This window comes from Rhinolophus sinicus, linkage group LG13, assembly GCF_036562045.2.
Source record: "Rhinolophus sinicus isolate RSC01 linkage group LG13, ASM3656204v1, whole genome shotgun sequence".
Taxonomy (NCBI): domain Eukaryota; kingdom Metazoa; phylum Chordata; class Mammalia; order Chiroptera; family Rhinolophidae; genus Rhinolophus; species Rhinolophus sinicus.
In genome coordinates this window covers 8,020,029-8,046,185 of record NC_133762.1, presented here as the reverse complement: position 1 = coordinate 8,046,185, position 26,157 = coordinate 8,020,029, and the positions used below count along the sequence as shown (strand labels likewise).

The following is a 26,157-nucleotide window of genomic DNA, read 5'->3' as shown; positions in this document are numbered from 1 at the left end:
AATCATTATTTAACATCACAGTGCCCTGGAGACAGGCATGCCAGCCATGTCCCAGGGTCCTTTGACGACCTGCCTCTCTTCTTTTTCCCTCCGTCCTTCCCATCCCTTGAGCACCTACTATGTGCTGATCCTGTTCTAGGCACTAGTAACACAGCAGTCAGCACTGCAGACAAATGTCCATTTCCTCATGCAGATCCTATTCTGAATGGTGGCAGCTACAGATATATTCAGGCAGCAATCCATTTAATGAAGGAACGTAAAGCAGCAGAGGTACTTGGGAGCGCAGGGCTGAAGGTGTTACTGTTCAGGAAAGACCTCTTCTGAGACGCTAGCATATATGCAAAGACCTAGAGGAGGTGGAAGGAGAAGCCTGAAGGCTCTGGGGAGGCGGGAATGTGCCTGGGTGTTCCAGGAAGAGCAAGGAAGCAGTATGATCGGAACGGAGGGGGTGAGGGGGCAATGGCAGGAGACGTCAGTGTTCTTTCTGAGGCTTCCACATCCGTCCAGGCAACTGTCATGCGCTGTGACAACTCCCTGGGCTACTGAGCGAGCAGGGTCCAAAGGAACCCTGTGGGCTCAGCGCTGAGTGGCTCGCACGCAGGGCAGGACGGGCCAACAGCCTGCAGGTGGTGTTCGCTCTACCTGGTGTAGACCCTGGAGGAAGCGTGCACAGGCTCAGGCTGGTGAGCTGTGTGTGGGAGGGGAGATGGCTCTGCCTGAGGCGTCACCAGCCTGTTCTCTAGCTTTGTCTTCATAGCAGTGTCAGTGGGGAAGGGATGGTCAGAGTTAAGGGAGGAACTTGGGGTACTGACTACCTTCATTGAGGTTTTTTTTTCCCTCCAGTCTTCCCAAACACATCTACTGTCTTAGTAATAAAATATTAATAATAATAATAAATAATGGAATAGCGACACCGATCTTATACCCCTTACTGAGAAGTTATGTGTGGGGAACTCTGCTGAGTACAATATAAATATGAATTCATCAGACCACATCTATTTGCTTCACTCAACATACATGGAGCCTAGTACAGTGTCTGGCCCGGAGAAGGTGCTCAGTGGATATCCTTTGAATGAATGAATTTTCCTCCTGACAACCTATAAGGCAAGTACCATTTTTGTCCCTTTTATACATGCTCCCATGTCATGAACGGTAAGTACGTTTCCCAAGGACACAAAGCTAGGAAGCTGCAGAAGCAGGACTTGAATGCAAGTCCTTCTGCCTCCTGAGCTTTGCCCACTACTGTGCAGACTTGCCTGTCACTGTGTCAGGACAGCGGTCCTGTGTATGGATTCTCCTGGCTCTGGGCACAGGTGTGTGCAGGGAAAAGCGGGGACCCCCGGGGTACTCAGGTGAAGGGCTAACTCTCCTGCTTCTCTTTGGCAACCAAGCAGCCCCTTAGCTCTGGCTTCTTTATTTGTGAATTGGTGACACTAATGACAGCCTGTTGGGCCCTTAGAAGAACTTAATAGGAGTATGAATTTATAAGTCATCAAGTACTACACAAATGTAACGGGACCATTATTTTTTTCAAAGTATCTACTGCTAACAAGCTTGAAAACAGTGTATGGATGATCAGTGGATAAATATTACCAAATATGGAAAGAAGGGTTTATTATACCAGGGGTTTGGCAGACTTTTTCCTAAAGGGCCAGATAACAAATATGTCCAGGTTTGTCGGCCACTGACTGAACTTGGTGTTGTAGCGTGAAATCAACCATAGACAATATATACATGAATAGGTGGGGCTGTGTTTCAGAGTTTAAACTGTATCTATAAAAACAAGTGTTGGGCCATAATTAGCTGACCATTGTTTTGTGCCGTCACAGGATTGACTAGGGTGTCTGTATGAACATACACACGAAACACACACAGCTTATATTTTGTATCGTAGATGGTGGTCCAGGGGAATTACTTCTAGAGAACAATCTTAGGGTAGCGAAAAACAAAATATGTATATCTTGATTGTATGGTGACTAACCTCCTGGAAAGTTGTGTAGAAATTGACTATGAGCATTCTCAGCCATCTATCTGTTAGACCTGACTTTTTCTGAGCAAGCATTCCAATCTCGACCTTGAATTGTCATTTGGCTTGTTTCGATTCTATGGCTGTGTCCAGGCATTGCGGGATGGTCTGTCTTCGGTGTCTGAGTCCCTTTGTTAGTTTTGTTGCTCCCGTTGCCCTGTAGGTATTTGAATTTCTGACACAAAGTATTCATGTTTTCAGTAACCTAGATGTGAGTTAAATAATTAAGTAAATGTGTAATACACACACACACACACACACACACACATGCACACACACACACATGGTTTGCTATACTCACATACTTTAATGGAGTATTTTTCAAAGACTAAGTGATCTTCTCAGCCAACATTTTACTCTCATTTAGCTTTCCTGGATGTGGGTTAATATCTTTTTCCACTGAAGTGTAAACCGCCCGTGATGGCTTAGATTGTTTATAATTTGCCTTCCTGTGTGCACTTCATGGTAAGGTCCTTCAGCCACAGGGGAGGTTGTATTTGTACAAGATCACACTTAATGTATACAAGAGGAAAATGTTGTTTTTGCACGTCACAGTCTTGCTCTTAAAATCCTTGGTGACCAGAGGAGATTTTCTTTTTTAAATAATCAGCCCATCCATGCTAATACCTCCCCCTATCCTGCTGAATTTTAGTAAATTTGCATTGTTTCAGGTAGGGTGTTCTAATCTAAAGAAAACACAAAGCATGTACAGTGGATCCTTGAACAACAAGTTACTGAACTGTGTGGGGTCCACCTATACAAGAATCTTTTTAAATAAATATCTGTACTGTTTTTGATGTGCAGTTAGGAGCTTGTGGATGTGGGCGGGGGGGCAAAGGTATGCATTGATATATGCCTTTTATGTAGGGTCTTGAGCTTCCATGGATTTTGGTATCCACAAGGGGTCCTGGAATCACTCCCCTGTGGGTACTGAGGGGCAGCTGGTATAGTTAAATTTGGGGAGAGCCAAAAATTATATGTGGATTTTCAACTGCATTGGGGGAGCCACCACTCCTAACCTCTGCATTGTTCAAAGGTCACCTGTATTACCTTTCCATCAATTGCAATTTAGCAAGGTAGAGTATAAATGCCTGTGTGAACGCACCACCTTTAAACCCACACCCGAAACCCACTTCTCTGGAAGGCAGTGGTGAGAGCTGTGTGAGGGGTGACTAACCTCTACTAGTTTTCCTGCCAAGATGTTAATGCTGTATTTTTTCATGTTTGTATGTAACGGGACAGTTGGTCATATTAGCCCTTTTTAGCATTGATGACGTTCAGAATACTTGTCTTTTCCTGAGTATGTCCTTGGAAACAAGTGGTTTGAAATTGTTTAAACCAAGGCCTAATGGATAAACAAATGATGGTACATCCACACAATGGAATACTACTCAGGAATAAAAAAGGGATGGGCTCTTCATCCAGACAACAACTTGCGTGGATTTCAAGGCATTATGCTGAGTGAAAGATGCCGGTGTTAAAGATTCGTATTCTGTGTGAATCTGTATGACGTTCTGGAAAAGAAGAAACTATATGTGAAAACAGATGAGTGGTCGCATGGGTTAGGGATGGCAGGACGATTTGACCACAGTGGGATAGCATGAAGGAATTTGGGGAGGGGGCTGACAATTGGTCTGTGTCATGACTGATGGTGGTGAGACAAATGTAAACGTGTGAAAAGTCACAGCACTATACACGCACGAAAAAAAGTCAATTTTACTGTGTTTTTTTTTTTTTTTTTTCTGGAAGAAATGTAAAAAACCCAGAGTGATTGATTATACTTATTGAGCACATGAAGAAAAATTCTCATGATAGGAGGATAGCAGGGATTCCTGATGGGAAAATATTCATTGTGCCATTTTTAATGAAAACTCACAGATACAGTTACTACTAGGTTTACAAAGAAGGTGAAAGCGATGCAGGTTTTACGCAGCGAATAATACCTTGGGCTCTTTGCTGGTTACAGGGGACCATTCAAAGTTACTGTCCCCCCGCAGCTGTAACCCGGTCCTCCTGTGCCTGTGGAGTATTTCTGCTCTTCTTTATGGTGACCACTTCTCTTTGGTGTGTATATATGGTGTGTGACAGTTACGGTGGCCGTGGGAACCATAGCTGTAACTTCTGTGACTTTCCTGCGAGTAAAACCAGCCATAATGTTGAATTAATGTCGTTCCTCACATTTAATTTCCATGTTGTTGTACGTGGAAGGCTTAGCGCCCATTTGAATAAAAGCTCTGCGTTCGTTTTTGGATGGCACGTAAGCGATGGGGGTTATGTGGACGAATCTTGCCACTGAATTCACATTTTCATTAAGTACAGGGAGTCTGAGGGGTGATACTCTTTCAGCATCTTCAATTTGATAGCGGAAGAGGCCCCACCACCTCGATCCTTAGCTAATAACCATGCACTTGAAACGGAAATTCTGATCCCAGCACCGGTAGTTTTGCGGAACTGCCTTCACATGGGATTGGGTTTAAGTTGAGCATTGGTTCGTTGAATAAAACCAAAGACACTGAGGTGAGATGGTCGGGCTTCAGAGGATCAGGCAGCAGAGGTTACTGGTGGCGCAGGACGTGAAGTCGCGGGGGGTCTTTTTCGATTTTGAAAATCAGGCAGAAGAGGAATTGCTAAGCTTCCAGGAGGTACTAGTGTGTGGGGTAAAAGGCATGCAGAGAACTGTTTGGAAATTGGGAGAGGTGAATAAGGTTCTGATCGTCCTCATAAAGCGGTTTTCCCAAGTCCTGTCCAACTCACGTGGGTGTCTTTTCACAAACCGGAGAAGCCAAGCATGGGGGTGGGGGTGCCGTTTAGCAAAGGCCCTGCTACCTCGTCTGTTTGTCTGCTGAGTCTGTTTGTCTGCTGAGCGTGAGGGATCTTTTCCTCATGGACCACGAGTGGTACGTCCACGCCAGGGGCTGTGGTTTCTGAAGTGCTGTGGCCCTTAGGGGAAGGTCGAAGTGTCTGAAATCCCTTACGACCCTGCGTGAGTTGATCTGAATTGAACAGAAGGTATTCATAGCCAAGGGACGTTAGACCTGAGGCTCGTGGAGGGAAAGGAAGACGTGAGGGACCGTAGGGCCTCCATGCTTCCTGGCGAACACTTGGGAGGCTCCAAGCTGACATGTGATCAGGGCGCACTTCCGTCTGTGGCAGCATTTCTCGTGTGTCACTCACTGTATGCCGAGGAGGCAGACCTGAGAGCCCATGCTTGTTTGCAGCCTTTCATTGGTCCTCTTGGGGGCTGAGGAATTGCCTTCTGCTCGGAACCGAGGTTCTATTGCTTCCTGAAGTCCCGTGTGTGTGTGTGTGTGTGTGTGTGTGTGTGTGTGTGAGAGAGAGAGAGAGAGAGAGAGAGAGAGAGAGAGAGAGAGAGAGAGAGAGAGAGAGAGAGAGAGAGAGAGAGAGAGAGAGAGAGACTTGGAAAGCAGCCTGCCATCCAGGCAGGATCTCTGAATTGTGACGGGACCTCCTTGACTGTCACCGTGGGTGGGAAGGACCAATGACCAATGGCACCTCTGGCCCCCCACTTCTATCCTCAATGGTTTATGGGCATCGAAGCAATCTCTGTTGGCCTAATTCATGTCTCCAAATTTACCCATTCCTTTGGAGTTATGCAGCCTTCTTTGGAGGGAGAAATCCATTGTTTTTCAAGAAATCAGGACTGGCTAATGCGAGAGACAAACCAGAACATAACCAAAAGGCTGGGAGGCCATTTGATCATGTCCATTCTACTCCTGCCTTCCCTGCAGAGAACCATCCTTCCATCCAGCCCAGAAACCTTCACTACCTCCCAGAGCTCCTCTTAAAAAGCACCCCAAATTTGTGCAATTGAACCCAATACAGTGGAGATGTCTACTGTTTCCTAACCAACCCCGTGGAATCACTTCCTGAGCAGCTGAGGAATATTTGAATGAGGAAACATAGCCACTTCCTATTCTGAGGTCATTTGTTCAGGATATTGCATTTCCTATGCTTCGGCTGGTGGTTGAACAGTTGTCAGACCCACGAAGGTCCGGTTTGAGGAAGTCTGTCAGATCCCATTTTGAAGTGTTTCCTATCTACCTCGCACGCTTGGTTCTCCGATTCCTGAGCTGCCATCTTCCTTCGGTGGCTGGGGAGGCAGGTGCGCCCACCCTGGGAGGGGCCTGGCAGGATGGCCCTGCTAAGCGTTTGATGAACTAGGGGTGGCGGAGCGGCCCAGCAGGAGAGCACAATGGGCCTTATCTACTCTCTGATCGATGAGTAAGATGACAGAGGCCACAGCTAGATGGACTCTAGTGATTCGCCCTTTTAATTGCCAAGACTTGCCACACAGGCGGGAAGACACACCTGAAACAGGAGCATGTACATGGAAGATTCCCAAAGAGAAAAGCCTCATAAAGGAGAGTCTTGTGGGTTGAAGTTCTTTTGCTTTTTTTTTTTTTTAAAAAAAAAAAGCAGGGTGATTAGTTTATTTGTTTTCTTTTTATTTGCAGAAGCTGTGTGGAAGTGGGGACCTCAGTGCTTCTATGACATCCCAGCATTTTGAAGAACAATCCGTGAGTGACGTTCCTTTAAAACAAATAAACACTAAAGTCCATACTATAAATATTTCTCATTGAATGTTCCGATCTGTATTTCTTTGTGTCGTTTATTTCTAAAGTCCACTGTCTCCACCTCCAAAGACAGGCCTTGCAAATTGTAGCTGGAAAAGATTCATTCAGTGTCTATTGATTTGTCAGCCTGGGATAGATTCTTCTAAAAATACAGAGCAGTTATGAAATCGAGTGAGATGGTACAGGAAACAAAGTCCTTCTGAAGGGCTTTGAAACATGGGTGGGAAACTTTCAAAAGAAGACTGTAGGTGATGTAGCCACAGGATCGATTCATTGAATGTCAAAGAGGTGACCCATAAATTATTTTCACCTGTCCTTTCTCTTTGGCAAGACAGACAATTGAAGTTGTGCGAAACCCTCATTCAAAACATTAGTTGGAGTCATTTAGTAAATATTCAAAAACAGACTGGAATCGGACATTATGGCCCGTAGGAGTTGATGCTTTCCTGGAGGGGGGAGGGAACTATGTTGGGGGAGGCGAGACTGAGAGTAAGTGTAGGAGACACAATAGTGGGGGCCCAGGGAACGAGAGAAAACCATGTGAAAGACGGGGGAGCCCCGGGCAGAGACCAAGGATGTCCGTATAGACGGAGAGGAGGACCACGTGTCCCATGGACATGGGGTCAGTAGGCTGTCAGCTGAGTGCTTACGTACTGACAGGATTTTATTACACGTGGAGGTGGTGTACAGCGTTGATGGGGGTTGGGGAGAAGTAGGGAGAAGAAGAGGGAGACATTTTACCTCTGAGCCTGGACGTGTGGGCCTGTATTGGTGGGAGCTGGCCTCACAGCTGCCCTTCTGTCTGCTCTTTCTCTGTGCTCCATCATGAGTGACTGAGTAAAACACCTGCCGTCGTGGATGATGCTCAGCAGGGAGTAGCCGATGGTGGCCTACCACGTATCTAATTCTTCTTGGAAATTTCACATCGCAAAGATGTCACAATTGCCTCTGACATCTGGGAGACCGCCACCCCCCACCCCGACCCCCAACTGGGGAGAAATATGAAGAGCAGTATTTAAACCAAGCAGTGTAACCAAGTCATGAGCGTGAACGTGAGGTGACACCTGAAGATTAGCCATTGCAGTGACCGGGACTGTTTTTTTCTTCCTTAAATGTAGAAGCGTTTCTGAACTGTCCAGCTGACTTAACTTAACTTCTCCATCTGTGCAGACTCTCGGGGAAGCCGCTGATGGCTTGGGCAACCTCCCCAGCCCTTTCGCCTACCTGCTCACCATCCACCTGAAGGAAGGCCGGAATCTGGTCATCCGAGATCGCTGTGGTAAGGCTCCGGGCCGGCTCTGCTACACTGTAGCCGGGAAACCTCTCTCTCCTCTGCCCTCGTAACAATGTTATAACAGTGTTGTCATGCAGCCTCAGCGTGGTTTGCACAGACCAGAACTCAAATCTGTGCCTCTCCAGGAATCAAGTCATTTGCAGCAAGTTATGTAAACATCCTGACGCTTACTGTCCTTTACTGTTACTAAATGAATATTAATGATGGTAATAACCATCATCATCACAGACGGTTGTTTGAAATGAACTGAGATGGCAGAGGCCGCTTTATGCCCGGCTTACAGTGCTGCTCAGGCAAATGGGCCCTTCATCCTACTCTAATTACCCATGAGAAAGAGGTGAAGACATTCTTAGTGTAAAGTCATCAAACATACACGTAGATGGAAATGCCCTCTGAACCCCACCTTCCTGCCCCAAGATCCCAGTGGACTCCCTCAGGATAAATCTGTTACCTATATGATTGACTTAGTCACCTTTTCCACATGTTTCTATGAATTTGCATATGTACACATTTTTAAACATGAAAATGATGCCATAATGTTCTCAAGATTGACCATGCTTTTCTTTTTCTTTTTCAAATTTCATTTTCACATCTTTTCTTTTTTTTAAACATTTTTTTTATTAGTTTCAGGTGTAGACCATGCTTTTCTATGTACATGTTTCTTCTTCCTTTTACACACTACATAATATTCCATAGTACGGTGTGTTCTTTATCTGTTTCTCTACTGATGAAAGCTGCTTTCCATATTTTCTCAGCCATCTAAATGATGCTGTATGACATCTAAATGACCAGCCCGTGTATGACTCCATGCCCAGAGAAGATTATATTTTAGATCAAAATAGCATGTTTTTAAGAGCAGACAGTGGAGCCAGACTGCCTGGGCTCACGTCTTACCTTCCCCCTTTAGTGCTGTGTGATTTAAAAACTCTCCTTGACCTCTCTGTGACTTAGGGTCCTCATCCATGAAAGAAGGATAGTCATATTGACCTACCCTATAGGCTAGGAGGAGTATTGAAAGTAGTAACTTACAGAAAAAAGAAGAACGCCTGACTTTTAGCACTTAATGGAGTTAGCTGTTGTTAGCAGCGAGGACAAAACAGAGAAATGCAAGAATAGGGTTCAGGGGATACTTATTTTTAGAATTTAGAGATCCTGGCAAATTCCCCACTAAAATGTACAGCATGCCCTCTCTTGCAGTCTGTAAATGTGTCCCCCTCCTTGTTGCCACTGAATATTTACTTGTGTCACTCTTCCTAGCTTTTGACACTCCTCAGACAGGTGTCCACTCCCTTTCTTTTAATTTGTACTTCGTGGATTATGCTGATGAATCTGGTCCCTTGTGTTTCCCCTTCTGTGACTTTCTATCTCTATCCTTTGCCCAGTTTTCAACTGAGGTTTTCCTTCTAACTGGTTATAATTCTTTATCATTTTTCAACAGTAACATTTGTTTGTTACACGTTGCAAATATTTTTCTCCCAGTCTGTTATTTACCCGTCATTTTTATGGCCTCTTTAGTCCTTCCCAGGGTTGACATTTCATTATAGGCAAATATATCTGTTTTTTTCCTTGGTTATCTCTTTTCATTTATTTTGTGTATTAGTAGGTGGGACTTTTCTCTTTTAAAGAATTTCGTGTCTTTCTGCTGGTCTTGGGTGCTCTGTCCTGTTGCTTCTCCTCAGCTCTGTTTTGGAACCCCTGCCGGATGAAGGAAGGGCTTTCTAGACCCTCTCATCTGTCTGTATGTCCTGGTTTTCTTTTCTCATTCTTCCCACGACTGCTTCCTTTCATGAAAAATTCCTCAGCTCCCACTTCCAGCTTATTTTCTTGTCAGTTATAATTGTGCTATTCTGTTCATCTATCGAATTGCCATTCATTTCCATTTTTATAACAGTTTATTTATGTGTCATGAGACGTTGCCATCTCATGTTTTGAGAGCATTAAGTATACAGTAAGTCCTTACTTAGTGTCGCCTGTAGGTTCTGCAATGTTAAGTGAAACGATATATAATGAAACCAATTTTACCACGGGCTCATTGGTTTAAACAAGACTTATGTCCCTAACTGCACCGTATCAATGTTGTAATGAAACAATGTTGAACGAAACCAATTTGAAGGAAACAGTGTTACACAAGACAATGCTGAAGGAAACAAAGTTACTGGAGGACCTGCTGTGCACTTAAAATCTCCTGTTTGGCTCTTTAGTCCTTGGGTATCAGGTTGTGTCTACTGCTCGTGTTTTCATTTGGGTGTCCCTGTTCTGCCATCTATGGGTGCTATTTGTGTCTTGCCTTCGCTGAGAATGAGGAGGGTTGGGACACACAGCTGGACAGGGTGAACCAGTAGTTCAGGCTGCCTCCTTCCCACTCCTCCCCGTATCACCGGCTCCTGGTTCTCACCTCTCTGGCTTCCTGCCCACACTCACGGTGCCTGCCTGCAGTCCAGTGCCTTTGCTGGTCATTGCCTGGCAGCAAGTGGGGGGCAGTGCTGCCCCATCCCCTGCTCTATGTACGTTACTCCAACCAGTCACCCTGACAGTTGCTCAGACCGCCTTCTGCATCCCATGTCCGCTGCCTCCAAGCTTTGAGCATCTCTGGTCCACCTGCCACAGACCCTTCCATCCTTCCACCCCACCTCTTCCTGATACCTTTTTTGCTAACTCTCTACGGCTCATGGATTCTCCCATTAATCTGATCTCATTGACTTCCATCTTTTAGGGCTATATAAAATTGTCCCACTTAAAAAAAAATCCTCTCTCTCTCTCTCCTCTCTCTCCATCCATATTTTTTTTTTTTGTATTTTCTCAAGATTTTCAAATAATGAAAAAATTCCATTTTCTACTTGTTGGTAAATAGTGTTTTTCTATCAAAATCATAGTTTCTTCCTGTCAATTGTGCAACTTCTCGTGTTCTCTCATTGCACACTAGCAGAAATGCATGCATTTTTAATAGCTACCTCTCTCATGCTAGTCTGGACAATTCAGGGCAGCTTGCATTTTGTACCTGACATGACATGTAAGGGACATGGTCATAAGCCAGCGTAAAGTTCCCTCCCACAAATATCCTGAGTCTTGCTCCAAACTTGTAGTGTCTCGCGGTGCTTCCATGAAGTAATGATTATTATCGAGCTTGTTTTGTGACAACTTATCTGGAGATTTGAGGTGCGATCCATAGAGAATGCATTGAACTTTACTAGAAAAAAAAATAGTGCTCCAAACCTTTAGAAAACATGTCCTGCTTTAAATTTTTGGGATCTTTCCAGTAGTATGTAACTTTGGGGAGGTGCACAGGCCCTGGACGTCTTGTAGGGCCAGCTGCCCCCTTTTCAGTGTCCCCCATGCTTTCTGCTTCTTTCCCAGTTATGGATGCGAATTTTCTGGCTACCCCGCTGCATACCGATACCCGTATAGCAGATGCTTAGTAGGTGGTCCGTCAACCTAGTAGATGGTAAGAAGCTAGTGCACGCGTCAGAAAATGATGGAAACAGTGGGGTTTATGTTTATTGTTCCATTTCATTGTTTTAGGGCCACGGGAGAGACCCTAGTCTGTGCCCTAATCCCAGCCATTGTCACCTCACTCTGCATAGTTTCATCAGAGTTAAAGCATGTGACAGTGTCACAATGTGGCTTTCTCTTGTGTAAACCTAATGTAATCCACGTATAAATACCTGATGAGGAGTTGAGCTTGTCCACGGTGCTGTCCCAGCCCGTTTCTTTTAGAACCAGCAGCGATGGCTCCCATTGGTCTTTTTTTATTTATCGTGAACATTAACCATTATCCATGAAGAAAATCTCCCCTCCCAGCAAGTTCTTTTTCTATACTTTGGGGCATGGCGTGCTTTCCTGTACTGTGACCGTGTTCTTTGCTGCTTGCTTTTCACTAGTATTAAGTTAGTGACCAGGGTGTTTTCCAATGCCCACTGTTGACTGATGGAGGCAGGAGTTGTAATTATTGGCACGTAGGCTCCCAGTCCTGTCCCCTGGGCCTGGGACTCACGTTACTTATCAATACAGCCCTGTTTTCCTTGGAACCAAACCCAGCCTCTGAATTGTATCCAACACAGGGCTTTGGACCGAGAATTCTCAAACTGGAGTGAGCCTCGGAGCATGCTGGAGGTGAAAATGCACACTGCCCACGCCTAGAGCCACTGATTCAGGAGGTCTAGGGTGGGGCCCGAGAATGTGCGTGTCTAACCAGTTCTCAGGTGATGCTAGTGTCACTTGGGTGGCTCTGGTGACCCAATAAGGAACCTTTCCCGAATGCTGTAAAATGTTCCGGCATTGCCTTGAGCTCACCTTCGTGAGGGGTCTCCAGGAGGAAAATAATAGCCCTCTCGCCCCTCTGTTCTCTGTCCCAGGTACTGCCTGAGTCTCTGTCTCTGTAAGGCTGCTTCCTTTACTGTCATCTTACTGTCCTTTGCTCTGTCCTTCTACTCCTTTTTCCTCATCCTAACTTTTGCTCCTTTGTATTCCCCTATTCCCTTTTTTTTTTTCTTCACATGTTGGAAGCTTTACAAGTTGGATTGTTTTTGACCAAGCAAGACAGACACATGCCTGCTTTCAGCTCTCAGTCTGCCACTGTCTAGCAACTCTTGGCAGGGTGGGGGCAGGGGGGTCACCATACCTCTTGACCTTGGTAAAGCAGAAGGACTAGCATACGGCCAATCGGTCTTAAGTCCATTTGCTTCCCGATTGGCTTGCCCGTAGACGCAGTTGAACCCTGGCTCAGTTTCCCAGGGAAGGGAATGTGGCCAAAGAGATTAGATCTGTGTGTCTTAGATCTGGTGGTGCTCATGCCAGCCGCCCTGTTTTCTAGGCCTGGCGTGAGCACCTCTTTGTGACATGGCAGGCCTCGTGTCCCGGGAAAAATGCTCAGCTCCTCTTAAATCCCAGAGCATGAATTTCTGGAAAACAAGAGCCCTTGCCTTAAAACCCAGTGTTTTTCCTTGGTTCCCTGCTGTGGACTCGTGGAAGCCTGCGTTCCTCATGCCCTCTGGTGGCCACTTGGCAGTATTGCAAAAGGGGAGGCTCTTTGAAGACGTTCAGGGTAACATTATAGGAGGGCCATAAAAATCACTTCGGCTGTAGGTGGGAAGGTTGAGGGGTTGATGGTTCTTCTTTTGGATATGAGTTTTCCGAGATGAAAATTCAGGACTTATTCTTCTAGCAAACTGCTCGCTCTCTCCATTCCCAGCACAGGTCGATAGTGGCCCTTTGTTTCCAAGTCAGTGACAGCTTCATTTGCACATTGCAGGAGGGATGCATTCACAGTAAGAAGTCCTCCTATTTGGAAAGAATGGTTTAGACAGAAGGATTTAAAAGTCTCCCACTAGGGTGAAATGTCTGCCATCTAATAGGTTGTTTAGCAAATGACTGACTGCTACCAAAGTGTTCAATTGTCAGGTACCTCTCATTCCAGATCTGTTTTCCTTTTGTTATTTAACAGGCACATTTTTTATGATTTTATTTTATTTTTTTATGATTACACATTTCTTTTTCAAACAGAAAAGATACTCTTGTGTTAGACCTAGAGGGAAACATAGTCTTCTCCATGCAGCTTTGGATGAAAGAACGCCCAAATCTATTAGAAAAGTTTTATAGACGTTAATTTGAGCCAAAATTTTGAGGACCTGCCCGGAAGCAAAATCTCAACGGATTGAGAAAATGCTCTGGAGAATGGGGGTTTTGCAGTTCCTTTTATGCATTTAGACCCAAAGGTGCAAAAGGAAGGAAGTTGCATGAATTCCATTGGTGGGAGATTAAGGAGGTGGGAGAAAGCAACAGGGGAATCGCTAGGGCTGCAGAAAAGGCAACGTGAAGGGGCTTCTTTTACATGGGTGGGCACAGGACAGTTAATAATCAACATATACAGCACACGGAGATGGTGTTCAGGGCACGAGATGACAATGAGGGCTTTGTGTTCTGGTGTCAGCGGTCCGTGCCTTCCAGCGAGGGGTCCAGAAAAGAAACTCACTGACATTTCAAAGGTACATTGTGCTAGGTGCATACAAGCAGTGGCAGGGCTCGCTTAGGGTAAACACTGATGTTTGCTAAGGAAGTGACGGTCCCAGGATGTGACTGCCTGCCATGGCCTGCCCAGTTTGGCGTGTATGATCGCAGCATCCTGTGTGGTCACTTTTGGGCACCGAGCTTCTCAGGCCTGCCGTGTGGCCCCCTGAGCTTGTCAGGTGTATTACCTGTAAAGTAACGATCTCCCTTTCTTGTTTGCACCGCTGTAATCGAGGGTCACATGGGCTGTTTCTGCAATTCTGTGTTGTGCACGAGGGAGCAGCCCTATAGCGTCCCGACAGGTGTGTACTGAGAGACTCACCCCTCGGCCTGCAGGGCGCCCCTGCTGAGCCTGGCCCAGCCCGGTAGCATTCTCTCCCTCTTATTAGCTATTATTACTGCCGTGTCTGGCTAGAGTTATTCTTGTTTGGGTTTCATTTTTCCATTTTCCCCCTGGGAGGGGGAATGACTGCCTCGTGGTATTTCTGCCAGTGTTTTAATGTCCTTTCTTCTCAGTTTCTTGATAACTTGTTCCATCTTTTGCATATCTTTTCCTTTTCCCTTTTTTCAGATAGATTTTTCCCCCCTGCACCCCCCACAATGGGGGCAATGGGTGGTGGTGAATGAGGGTGTTTTCTGAGACCAGTTCTTAACGTCTGTCTGTGCAACAGCAGAAATGAAAAAGGAGGGACAGACTAGCTTTTAAAGGTTCATTATTTGAAGAGGGACTCTCTTCTGGATTGATGATTCTATTTTCCTCCTCTTAAATTTGACTCAGAAAATGCCCCTCAGATTTCACAGCAACTGACTTGGAAAACCTGGTATGGATGAAGACATCCTACTTAGTCACTGCTTCCTGGATGTTTTTACTGAACATACTGTACAGATCTGAGTTTTAAAAGATCGATTTTTCTCTGTAAAATAAAATAGCATCTGACTTTAAATTGCTTGATTACTGGCTGGCTTTCACCACACATATTTTTTTTCCATATTATAAAAGATTTATTTTGAGAAGAAATTAAAAGCCTAATAGTATATCATTCTTCATTTAATCAATGTTCCGGTTTCAGTCCGTTCAATATTTTTATTATTAGCACTAATGCCGCAGCCAACGTTCTTGGGCCTAAATCTGTGTGTATACTTTCTTTTTAGTTATTTGCAGATGTTTTTTGTCCCGCGATCTGAGCATTTCAGGATTCTCATTACAGAATTGTCAGTGCACTTTTGAGAAGGATCTCTCTGTTTCACTCACCCACCAGTAGCGTATAAATGGTCCACTTTCCATTTCTCACCTACACTGTGTATAGATTGTCTCTGTTAGTTTGATAGAGAAAAGGATCATCTTGGGTTTTTTCTTTCAGTTTGTATTGATAAACTTGCTTCCTGAGACACGTTTGGTTATGAGATGTTTGCTTCTCTTCTGTGCATAGCTTATTTCAACCATTGTTCTTGCTCATTCTTCTGTTTCTTGGATATGTTCACATGTGTCCTTCAAATTTGTCATGCGCCTTTTAATTTTGTTGCTAAAGTTTTTGTTGCAAAAATCTTTTTAAGCCTTACAATCCTGTTCTAGAGAGTTACTTCCTTTTTTTTTTGTACCTAGAAAGCCCCCCTCCCTTTTTTTTCTCTTGAGAGAGATACACATTAACCTATATTTATTCTCTTTTCTGTCTGGTTTTGCATTTTTCATTTATCTCTTTGATCTGTCTCCAGTTTATTTTGATTTCTGGCCCAGAGTAAGAACGTAGTTTCATTTTTTGCCAAATGGCTATTTAATTAACCAGGACTAAATTTTCTTTTCCCTAATGATTTGAATCGTGTGTTACAGTGCAGCACGTAGTAGGGTCTGCTTCTCGGATTTCTCTTTGATTCCTACAGATGTGTAGTTTTGCTCAGGTGCCAAGCACTGCACCGCAGTTTTAGTGTATTGGAAATGTCACAGTGGGCACTTTTTATTTTGCTAAAATTGGGATTTGCTTTGCATCGGAATGCCCACTCTGAACACCAGATGCCGTGAGATCCTTGCATCCTGTGTGGGAGCAACAGAAACACATCTGAGAGCATAGGTAGTGGTTGGCCCCCCCACCCCTCCTCTCATTGAGTTCTGAGCTCAGGCCAAGGCCCCACAGCAAGCAAGGGGAGCTGGGTTTTGAAACCTGTTTCTGTTTATTCCTTTCTCACTTTGATGTGAGTCTTCATAGCCTTTGATGTGTTCCCACCACCGAGCTCTTTCCTCTGGAGGTTTTTGGGGTTCGGTTTTGCTCTGGGACTCTGCACTTGCGTGGGTTGATTAGAAGGTCCTCAGGTTCTTTGACTTTAAAGAGTCCGTTACCTCTTCTTTCAGTGGGATTTGTCCCGATTCCTATGGAGGACTCTGGAGCCAAACTGGCCTGTTTCCTGTGTCTCCTGCAGGTAGCAAATGGCTTCAAACCCAACTATAGATTACTGACTTGAATCTAATGGAGCATGTCTTCCACTTGGGTGAGTGGGAGGGACTTCTGTCTGGCAGGTGGTTACATTAGCTATTCATTTTTGAACCAATATAATGGGGTGGCTTGTTCCAAGTGGTTCTTTGTACTTTGTTTCACTGTGTGTGATGTTGATACGGTGTGTTCTGCTTAAGGGTGTGTGCGTGTCTTACACAGAGGGTGATGTGCACAGAGGTGTATCCCTGTATTTCCACGTGTCCGTGATTTACGTGTTGCTTAATTGTGATTCAGCCACAGCCTCAGCAGTGAGTCCAATCGTGTCGTCACACCCCAAATATTGACAACAGGCTGAATTTGAGGCAGGGTGCTGAATTCATTGACTATCTGGCCTAGTCTTGTCTTATTTATTCCTTCCCCACCCCCCAACCCTTTCTAGTCTCTTCATGTTGCTACATCCCCTCTCCTTTTTTCTATGCTGTTATGCTGTCTTCTAACTTTCCCTGCGTCCCTCCGTTTTCGGTGTTCTAGGCACAAGCATGCCTGATGTGTCTACACAGAATTTCACACCTCTGTCTGCTTTTGATGTGATCACAAGTGAGGTGTAGGCACCTCTTCATGACCACTTCCCCCAAAACCAATTTGTTCAATAAGGCAGTCACCGGATTTATCAATATGTTGACCGTGTTTTTCTTTCATCTATTTATAAAGTTACAGCTATGTCTTTATTTAGCAAATTATTGCATCAGAACTGTTCAATACAGCTTTGAAGGGTCTCTGGATCATATTAGTGAATTGGTTGTGAAGACAAAAGAAAAACCGCATTTTAAATAATACTTCATTTGTCTCAGGCCAAAAAAAGATACAAGAGACGGGGCTGCAGAGCCTAGAAAGGGGATGACGAAGGAGAGAGAAAGAGAAGACACTATTAGGGGAGACAATGTGGGAAGAGGGCTGAGAGTAGGGGAAGGTTGAGAAGTCTGGGGTGGGCTGGAGTGGGGTGGGCTGACGGACGTTTAGGGAGGTCCTGCCCAGGCTGGGGGCGGAATATGGAGATCCCAAGAGGACCTCACTCCCCAAAGCTCCTTTGTGTCCCATTATTTATTCCTACAGACTTTATAACTATTTAAACACGTTTTGGTAAAACTCTATAAATACCATAGTGAAAATAAATAAATTTTGGTAAAATCGATCATCGATTGACTCGTCCATCAGTCATGACTGACTCCAGAGCAAGTAGGTCAGGAGTTTCCCCTTCTTTCAGAAATTGGATTTTGGTAAATCGCTTGGAGCTGTCACGTGACGGAGCTGGCTACCTTAGAGGATGGAGGCCGGTCTTACTCCAGAGGAAAGTTCCCAGCTAGTTTAACCTGGATTTCCCACGTGGCAAAACACGGAGAGGAAGTCCCGTTGATGGTTTGGGGGTAATAAACTCCTGCAGGTGGTAACACAAGACCAGCTCCCAGAAGCACGGAGCCACCATCTGCAGAAGAACGGGCCAGGGTGAACCAGGGGATGCAGTGTCCCCTTTATTTAATTCCATTGGGTGAAACCTGGCTTGCAATCCTGCTAGACTTGACCCTGCTGTCCTCTTAAGTCATACAGATTTTGCTCTTCCCAGAAAAACGGGGTTTCTTCTTTCCCATGTGACTGAGGAACCAACCACACACTCTGGATTTCCAGAATGCCCATTGTGGTTTCAGAAGAGGTCAGTGAAGAAAGCAGCCAGCACCTGGGAACCCCTGGATCTGGAAATCTCAGCTTACCTGCTAGAGGGCAGCAGCAGCCGTTTAAAAATCTCCACTAGCTTTTTTCCCCTGGAAATCGGAACTGGCTCTTGCATTTTAGCCAGCCTCCAAAAAAAAATCTGTACTTGCGGATCCCATATAAAAACAGCTCAGATTTAGTTCTCTTCCTGGCAAAAAGCAACGATTCAAAGTATGTGTATATATTGAAGCTTTTCTGAATGTATGTGTATACATAGAATAAATAGCCCCTCACTACTCTTAAGACAGAGAAGAAAAAAGTCAAATGTATACCTTTCATATATTTCCAAATACTGTTCATGCAGGATGAATTCATCTATATGTAGGTCCGTTTCCCTAACGATGTGGTAAATAATTGTTGACGTGGTAAATAATTGTTCAATCCAAACTCTTAAGATCTCCTGATAACAGGGATCAGATATTACAAAATATGAACTTAGGATAAAAATATGGAGATATTTCCTTTTCATGAACAGACAGCTATTCTGAGAAATGCATTTAATTAGAAAACTTTCCTAGCCTAAGATGACCTTCCTTTTGGAGAGACTGTAATCGTTAACGTTTCTAACTTGGCGCATGAGCTTTGTTGATGGCAAATAAGTAGGTGTTGCCTGCAAATGCTGCTTTTGTGTTCAGTGTAGTGGATTTTTAGTTCAAATGCATAATATTAGTTTTTATATGTTATGTAGTAAGTTTTCATATATATATATATATATATATATATATATATATATATATATATATCAAGGTGGTAAAAAGAGGTATACATATGACTTGTATTCATCTTTTGTCATTGGTATATATTGGGTATTACAATTTTAATACAGTTTTTTCATTTCTTAAAATGTATATACATTTTTTTTGGCTCTCTGTATGTGCGCAAATATACTCATAAATGACTTGTGTTTATGAGCATGGAAGGAGACCGATGTGTTATTAGCTGAAGAAAGCAGGTAAAATACACAATAGGAAGGCTTTCTGTGAAAAGTATGTGTGTTTGTGTGTGTGTGTGTGAAGTACACATGTACACGTATTAAGCTTTTCTAGATTTATGTTAATAAATGGTGGTAATTTTCTCCCTCCCTCCCTTCATCCCTCCATCCCTTCCTTTGCTCCTTTCTTTTTCTTTTTTTAGTGCATCTTGACGTTCTACTTTTTCTAACATGACAATGAGTGGATGGGAGTGTAAATTTGGCAGATTTTGGAAGAACAATTTGACTATGTCTGTCTGAACCAGAAAAGGCACATGCTAATTTGCCCAGCAGTTCTGGTGTTAAAAATTTCTTTTGAACGTAATCACTTATAAACCCCAAAATAGTCATACGTGGATACTTATTGTGGTATTGTTTGTAGTAGTAAAAAAAATTGGAAATGATGTAAATGTCCATTGTTTGGTTACTAGTTACATAAGACACAACAACACAATGATAATTTCTGCAATTGATTTAAAAAACAACAACTCCCAAACTGGTGAATCTGTATTGCTGATATGAACAGAACGCCAAGGTACCTTAATTGTGAAAGCATGAAGTTCAGGGTATATAATATGATTAAATTTGAGTTAGGAACAATTCTTGTATTTTTTTTTCCCTGCAAAATACCCAAGAAACTGGTACATTACAGGACGGGGGATGAGGAAAAGTATAAGGGTAGAGGCTTTACTTTTTATTCCATACCTTTCAGAGTTGGGTGCACGACTTAACATTTGTTATAATATTAAAAAGAGAATAGGAAAAACCAGAAGCACCCTGTTTTTCTTACAGAACAAAAACTAAACTCATTTTGTTATTTTTAGGGCACTTTGGTCTCTGACTCAAACCTGCCTTTGAAACTCTACTTCTCATTATATCTTTCCCCTTCATTTCGGAATACATTGAGATGCTTGCTTGGCACTGTACAAATCGAATTGCTTTGATCTCCTTCCCCTCCCACCCTTCCCATGCCTGTGCCTCCTGCTGAAATGACCTCCATGCTTCTCTGCAGGATCAGATCCACCCACGTTTCAACTCCCATCTTTATTTCAGCCTCCACTGCTAACCCCAGCTTACGAATCTCCCCGGCCTGTGACCCTGCGTCTCTCCCAAGTTCAGTTCTATTTGGACACTTACCTCCTGTGTTATATTTACAGTAAGCCTACTGTTCATCATGTGCAGAATACAAGAGTCTGAGGTTAATCTTCCTTTGTAACCTCCCCGCCCCCCCACCCCTCTGCCACAGTGCCTATCCCTGAGCCAAGCGCTGATGTCACTTGTACAAGTCGGTGGCCTGTGAGCAGACCCGACAGGTACGAGTCAGGGGAGACTTGACAGTCCATGGTGTCACCGAGCAGGAGCAGAAATCAAGACTGTCACACAGGTTGTCAGGCGTGTAGACTGGTGCAGCATTTTTGGAGGACCGATAAATGGCTGTTAGTCTCTCTCAGCATACATAGGACCACAGTGCGTGTGGGGCGGAGCAGGAAATTCGGGCCGCGGCTGCTTAACGCCTGGATATTCTAAGTTTGAGATTGTGTCACTCCATGAGGTCCACATGGCAGAATTGGTGGCACCCCAGGATGGAGGCAGCCCCAGCCTGGAGACACCAGTGGGGGGTTGGGGGAGGCTAGCTTGATTCTCCTCCCGGAGCCCCACCCTACCCCTCTATTCTGAGCAGCCTCATTGTTCATGCAGCTCCCAGTAAAAAAAGGTTAAAGTCCACCCATTCAGGTGTCGTCATCTCGTCATGTGTATAATCTGGGAGTTGCGTTTCTGAGCAGCCGACCCCTTTTCAGAACCTGCCTAGTTGAGATGTCATATCTCTGACAGTGAGGCACTTAGGCTCGGGGAGAAAAACCACACTGTGCTCCCCTGCTTTCTCAAATTTTCCCTAACAATTAACGCCACACTAACTTGACACCCTCTTTCCTTGTTTGGCTTTGTAAACCCCGGTCCCTTTTTCTATTAATTCCAGACATTAATATTTTCTTTCACGCAACTGCCGCCATTCACCCGTGAAACAGTTTGAACATTATGTAGCTGTCAAGATGCCTGGGGATTACCCAGTATGCTTTGCCTGTGAGAAAGTGACACCACTGAGGCCTAGTTTTGAGATGTTTATTTTGAGAGTGCGCTGACAAGCATGAAACCCTGATCCCAGAGTGGCAATTTCATTTAATTAAAGGGCTCTTTTTATTATAGTTTTCCCTCCACTTTATATATATATATGTATGTATGTATCAGAATGATTGTTAAAGTCTGACTTGCCAGAGGTTTTCTCTCATACTATAAAAGGGGGGTGATGGGCAGATTCCTCATTCACTAGTGACCATTCCACGGAATGTCTGTGAATGTATTCATTTTGTACTCTCCCACTCAGAACCATCACCTAACATGGGGTGCGTGCATGTGTGTGTGTGTGTGTGTGTGTGTGTGTGTGTGTGTGTGCAAGATTAAAATAAGACTGCTGGGCTACTGTCCCTGTGTTGCCAAACTTAAAATGAGAGACTTGAATGCATGCATATATATGTGTGCATTTGTAGTTTAAGTTCTTCGTTTTAAAGTTAGTATAGCCTTGTGATACTGAAAGACTAACTTCTCAAACTTGTATCTTGGTTCATCAATTAAGACTCTGTAACGCATATTATCTTCTTCCCTAGTGACTTTCCGTTAAAATCGCTGGGAAGTGTATTGCTTTCATTTTCAGTAGTTTTTAGTTCTGCAGCTAACTAGAAACATAAAAGGGGGCTGAAAAAAAATAAAAGGTTGATGTAGTGATGGGTATTAACAATTTGGTAAATATCTGTGATGGAGTAGCCTAATTAATTTTTGACCTAATATTCTTAGACTCTATTGGCTTGACTTTAATATCAGGAATTTAAGTCACTACAGGTACAGGAGCCCATGTTGGGTACTGTCCAAGGCTCTGAGGCAAATCAGTGACCAAAACAGACTATTGGTCTTTGTGCATTTATTCATAGTTCTGTGTTTCCCAATTAATTATAACATGATCATTTTCTTTCCTTGTAGCATTATCGGCTGGCCTTCATTTATTCCCTCGTTGATTATTTATTCCTTTGCGCTTTTTTTATTCATCACTCACTGGGTATTCATGAACAAGTGTGTCCCAGTTGTTACGTGTCCCACGTATGATGGCACACTTGCATGTATGTAACACACATGCACAATGCATAATCCATGTATTATACTTGCAGGCATTTTTTTTTCCCCCTCCATTGATCTGAAAAGTGTGGAGGAGGACCCGTCATCAGCCCTTTTTTCTGCTCGGGACATCATGGCTGGAGGGACATTATTCATTTCTTTTGGCATCCGTTTCAAAGCTCCCTGGGAGGAGCTACAGGTCAGGGGTGTCACCCCAGGCCAGCTGAGGGCCTGGCTGATGCAGCATTCAGCTGGCCGGGGTGAAACAATGTTCTCTGCTTTACTGCAGGTGCGAGAGGCAGCAAAGAATGGCAACTTTGTCCATTTAATCTCTACGCCCTCCCCGCCAGTTCCAGTCTTGTCCCCTCACCCCATCTTTTGAGCCAATGGTTCCAGAGATTGATTTATTTATTATGATTATATTCTGAAGTACAGGATTCTGTTGAGTCAGCCATCTGGCCAAACGTTCGAAAAAAACCGGTGTCTTTCCCTTTTCACTGACTCACTGCTATTCTTAAAGGGCGGGGGCTTCTCCCCAGGACTCCTGACATCCTTGGCTGGTGCCAGTGGGTTTTATTTCTTGACTGTTTTGTGGGTAGTGTAGTGATGACATACCCACAATGAAACAAAACAGAAAAAGCTCAAGGAGCCCATTTATATTCTACCGTCAAAGGCAACAAAAGAATTTGCCCCAAATTATTTCATTTCTCTCTCCTTTCCACTTCTGGGTCCTACCATCTCTGCACAGGGAGAGATTTGTTCTGGGTGTACGCAGTGAAATGCTTTGAGCTTGGAAAGTGTGGACAGCATTTTGACTTAATGGAGAGCCTAGGCTTTCACGTATATTTGAAAAAAACCTGTCTTGCTCTCTTTTCTCTTTTAAGGCACAAGTGATCCCTACGTGAAATTTAAGCTGAATGGAAAGACTCTGTACAAAAGTAAAGTCATATATAAGAACTTGAACCCGGTTTGGGATGAAATAGTTGTATTGCCAATACAAAGCCTTGATCAAAAGCTACGTGTAAAGGTAATGACAGATGGTTTTCACACCTGCTCTTTTATTAAAAAAGCGTTTCTGTCTCGGCATCTTTGCCCTCTTAGAAGTGAACCTCCCCAAATTAATTCTTTTATTTTTTCTTAAGCACCTGTTTACACATATTAGTATGGAAAGGACTCTTTGTACCCTTTGTGGAAACTGTACATTTTTTTTTTTCCACACTGATGATAAGCATTCTACAGAAAATCAGAGTGACAATAGTATCTTTATTGATTGTATTTAAACTTACCAAATGTGGAAGAATTATTACTGCTAGTGCAGTAGCTGCAAGTACTGAAGTCTTTCTCATTAGGAATATCTTTATACTTAATAGAGCTTTAAGTTACCGGTTGTAAGCATCAATTGCTCTAACATCTGGGTGAAAACTGCATGAATTGAGTGCAGGATGGGATTGTTATAGAATATTTAGCAAATTTCTATTTAATTGGCAGACCTGCTCACTGTGGAAAATACCAAATTTTAATGAGAGACCATTTAAACTATAGAGAGCGGGCCATTGTGCATAACATTTTAATGCATGTGAATCCTGCCTTAGAGGTATTTTTTCTGCTGTTGTTTTGGCTGTGACAGGCCAAGTGGGGCAAGTTGGAATAATTTTGTTCCCTCCATCGGCTTTGGCTAAATTCCTCTTTAACTGTACTGTGCAAATTATGTTAATATATAGAGGACTGAATGCAAAATCCCCAGCCTAGTACCTTTATTAATCATGTGATAAACTGTTGGTTTACCATCGTATTAATGTGTGTTCCTGCCCTCCTCCCTCTTTGAAGGTATATGATCGAGATTTAACTACATCTGATTTCATGGGCTCTGCATTTATCATTCTCAGTGATCTTGAACTTAACAGGTATTGTATTTTTACCTTCTAACTGTTGTTAATGAATTTTAGGGGGAACTCAAGATAATGTTAAATGGCATTTATTTAGACCAAATGACCAAAAAAAAAAAAAAAAAATCCAAATAAGTGTGTTTTTAAAATGTAAGTTTTTCTATGAGTTTTATTTTTCTAGCTCCCAAATGTACTAATCAGATATTAAATCCTCCATAATGTATTATAAAATGTGTATTGAATTTTGCACTTCCATTTGTTAATATTCAGGTTCATTAACCTACCTAATTTAAAATTAAAACAAGTGTTTAAATTTCATTTGGGGCGTAGGGGAGAAGAATCAGTTAACTAATCATTGTATTAGGCAGTGCCAAGCAATTTCTCTACCCTTTATGAAGATGGTAGGTTTATTTTCCTTGAATTGGTGCTTTTTAAACTTGTGTGTAACCCTTATTCAGAGCTGAGAGGCTTTTACGATAAACTCCGGAGGCATTCGTTATAAGACTAGAGTTCTGCAATACCTGGTAACGTTGTTTGTTGTTTTTCGCTTGTAGAATGACTGAACACATTTTAAAATTGGAAGATCCGAACAGTTTAGAAGATGACATGGGAGTGATTGTGTTAAATTTGAACTTAGTAGTAAAGCAGGGTGATTTCAAGAGACATGTAAGTGTGTTTTTTTTGTTTTGTTTTGTTTTGAAATCTTAAATTGCAATTGTCCTTTGATTACTGGGCTACCAGGTGACTGATGTTTTTGTAACTGGTTTTTTTTTTTTTTTGGGGGGGGGAATGACAAATAATTTTTCAGAGAGTTAAAGAACCTTTATTTTTCAGAGAGTTAAAGAACGTATTTGTGGTTATAGGTTCTGAGGATATATATATATATATATATATATATATATATATATAATATAATATATACACACACACACACATATCCTCTGTTTTACATCATTGGGAAGAAAAATCTATCCAGGCATTCTGTGTGTTTTGGCTGGGAATGTGAATAGTATTGCTATTCTTAAAATGTATATGCTACTCATTAGGCTTACTTGTAACAGATCATCTGAAATATAATTTTACTAAGTGTTAAGGTTTCCATTTACAGTTTTCTTAGGTGCCAGATGACTTGGGCATTATTCAGTTATGAAAAAGCAGCTCCCAGGATTTAATGATTGCATGGTACATTATTAAGGCGATCGGTATCATTTTGCAGCATGTCAGTTTCTTGTTTTTTTTTTTTCTTTTAGCTCCCAAGTTCTCTTTTGAGAGTATTTTAGGAAATTGCAAACTTTAAAGTTCTCTGGTCTATTATACGGAAATTTCTAGTTAATGCATTACCTCCTGACGATTTCTGTAATACCAGCAAAGAGCACTGGATTTTGGGATTGATACTGCTGGGACTCTTCATGAGTCAATATGTGACTACAAATCATGATCATTTTTTCTATGCAGAGGTTATACCTTGGAATTCCAAGAACTGAAATCAGAACAAAAAGTACCTTTGACTGTAACTTATTTGAAAGGTATTTGAAAACCCGGCTAAAATACTTACATGAAAAAAGGACTAAAATGTGTTCAAATGTAGCATGTTGATATTCTGGCAAGAAAATCGGAAGCCTGTTTGTAAATTAGGCCTCCAATAATACTCTTGAATTGAGTCAGTGGGGTCGATGTGGAAAATATCCTTCATTTTGACATCACCTTGCTTGTAGTTGTAATTTACTTTCATGATGAAAATTAGGACTGATTTGCTAGTAAACTCATAGAAAATGGCTTAGAAAAGTAGGAAAACTGCACTGTGACTTTTCAGTTGCCCGAGGGTCAACTAAATAGTTGCTGTTTTTAATTCAGTATCTTTATTTGTGAGAATTTGCTTGACAATAATTGAAAAAAACACACAAAAAACTCCATTCCGCACCCCCCCAGTGGCACTGTTGATATTTGAGACACTTATAAAGTGGATATTTTGATGTTGAAATATCTTAAATTGCTGTTGAAAATAAATTTATTTTTCTATCAAAT

General features: G+C 42.9%; 1 protein-coding gene across 6 annotated transcripts in view; it reads left to right on the top strand.

The window, feature by feature from the left end:
• Positions 1-26,157, top strand: part of MCTP2 (multiple C2 and transmembrane domain containing 2) — a 394,026-nt gene that overhangs the window by 261,287 nt on the left and 106,582 nt on the right. For 5 of the 6 annotated variants that reach the window (XM_074317382.1, XM_019726683.2, XM_074317383.1 and 2 more), the window contains 5 exons: positions 6,502-6,564; positions 7,792-7,900; positions 23,131-23,273; positions 24,074-24,150; positions 24,687-24,798. In XM_074317382.1, coding sequence (XP_074173483.1) covers positions 6,502-6,564; positions 7,792-7,900; positions 23,131-23,273; positions 24,074-24,150; positions 24,687-24,798 — 504 coding nt within the window. Of the gene's footprint in view, positions 1-6,501; positions 6,565-7,791; positions 7,901-23,130; positions 23,274-24,073; positions 24,151-24,637; positions 24,657-24,686; positions 24,799-26,157 lie in introns of those variants that run through there. The other variant, XM_074317387.1, reaches the window with a different exon arrangement.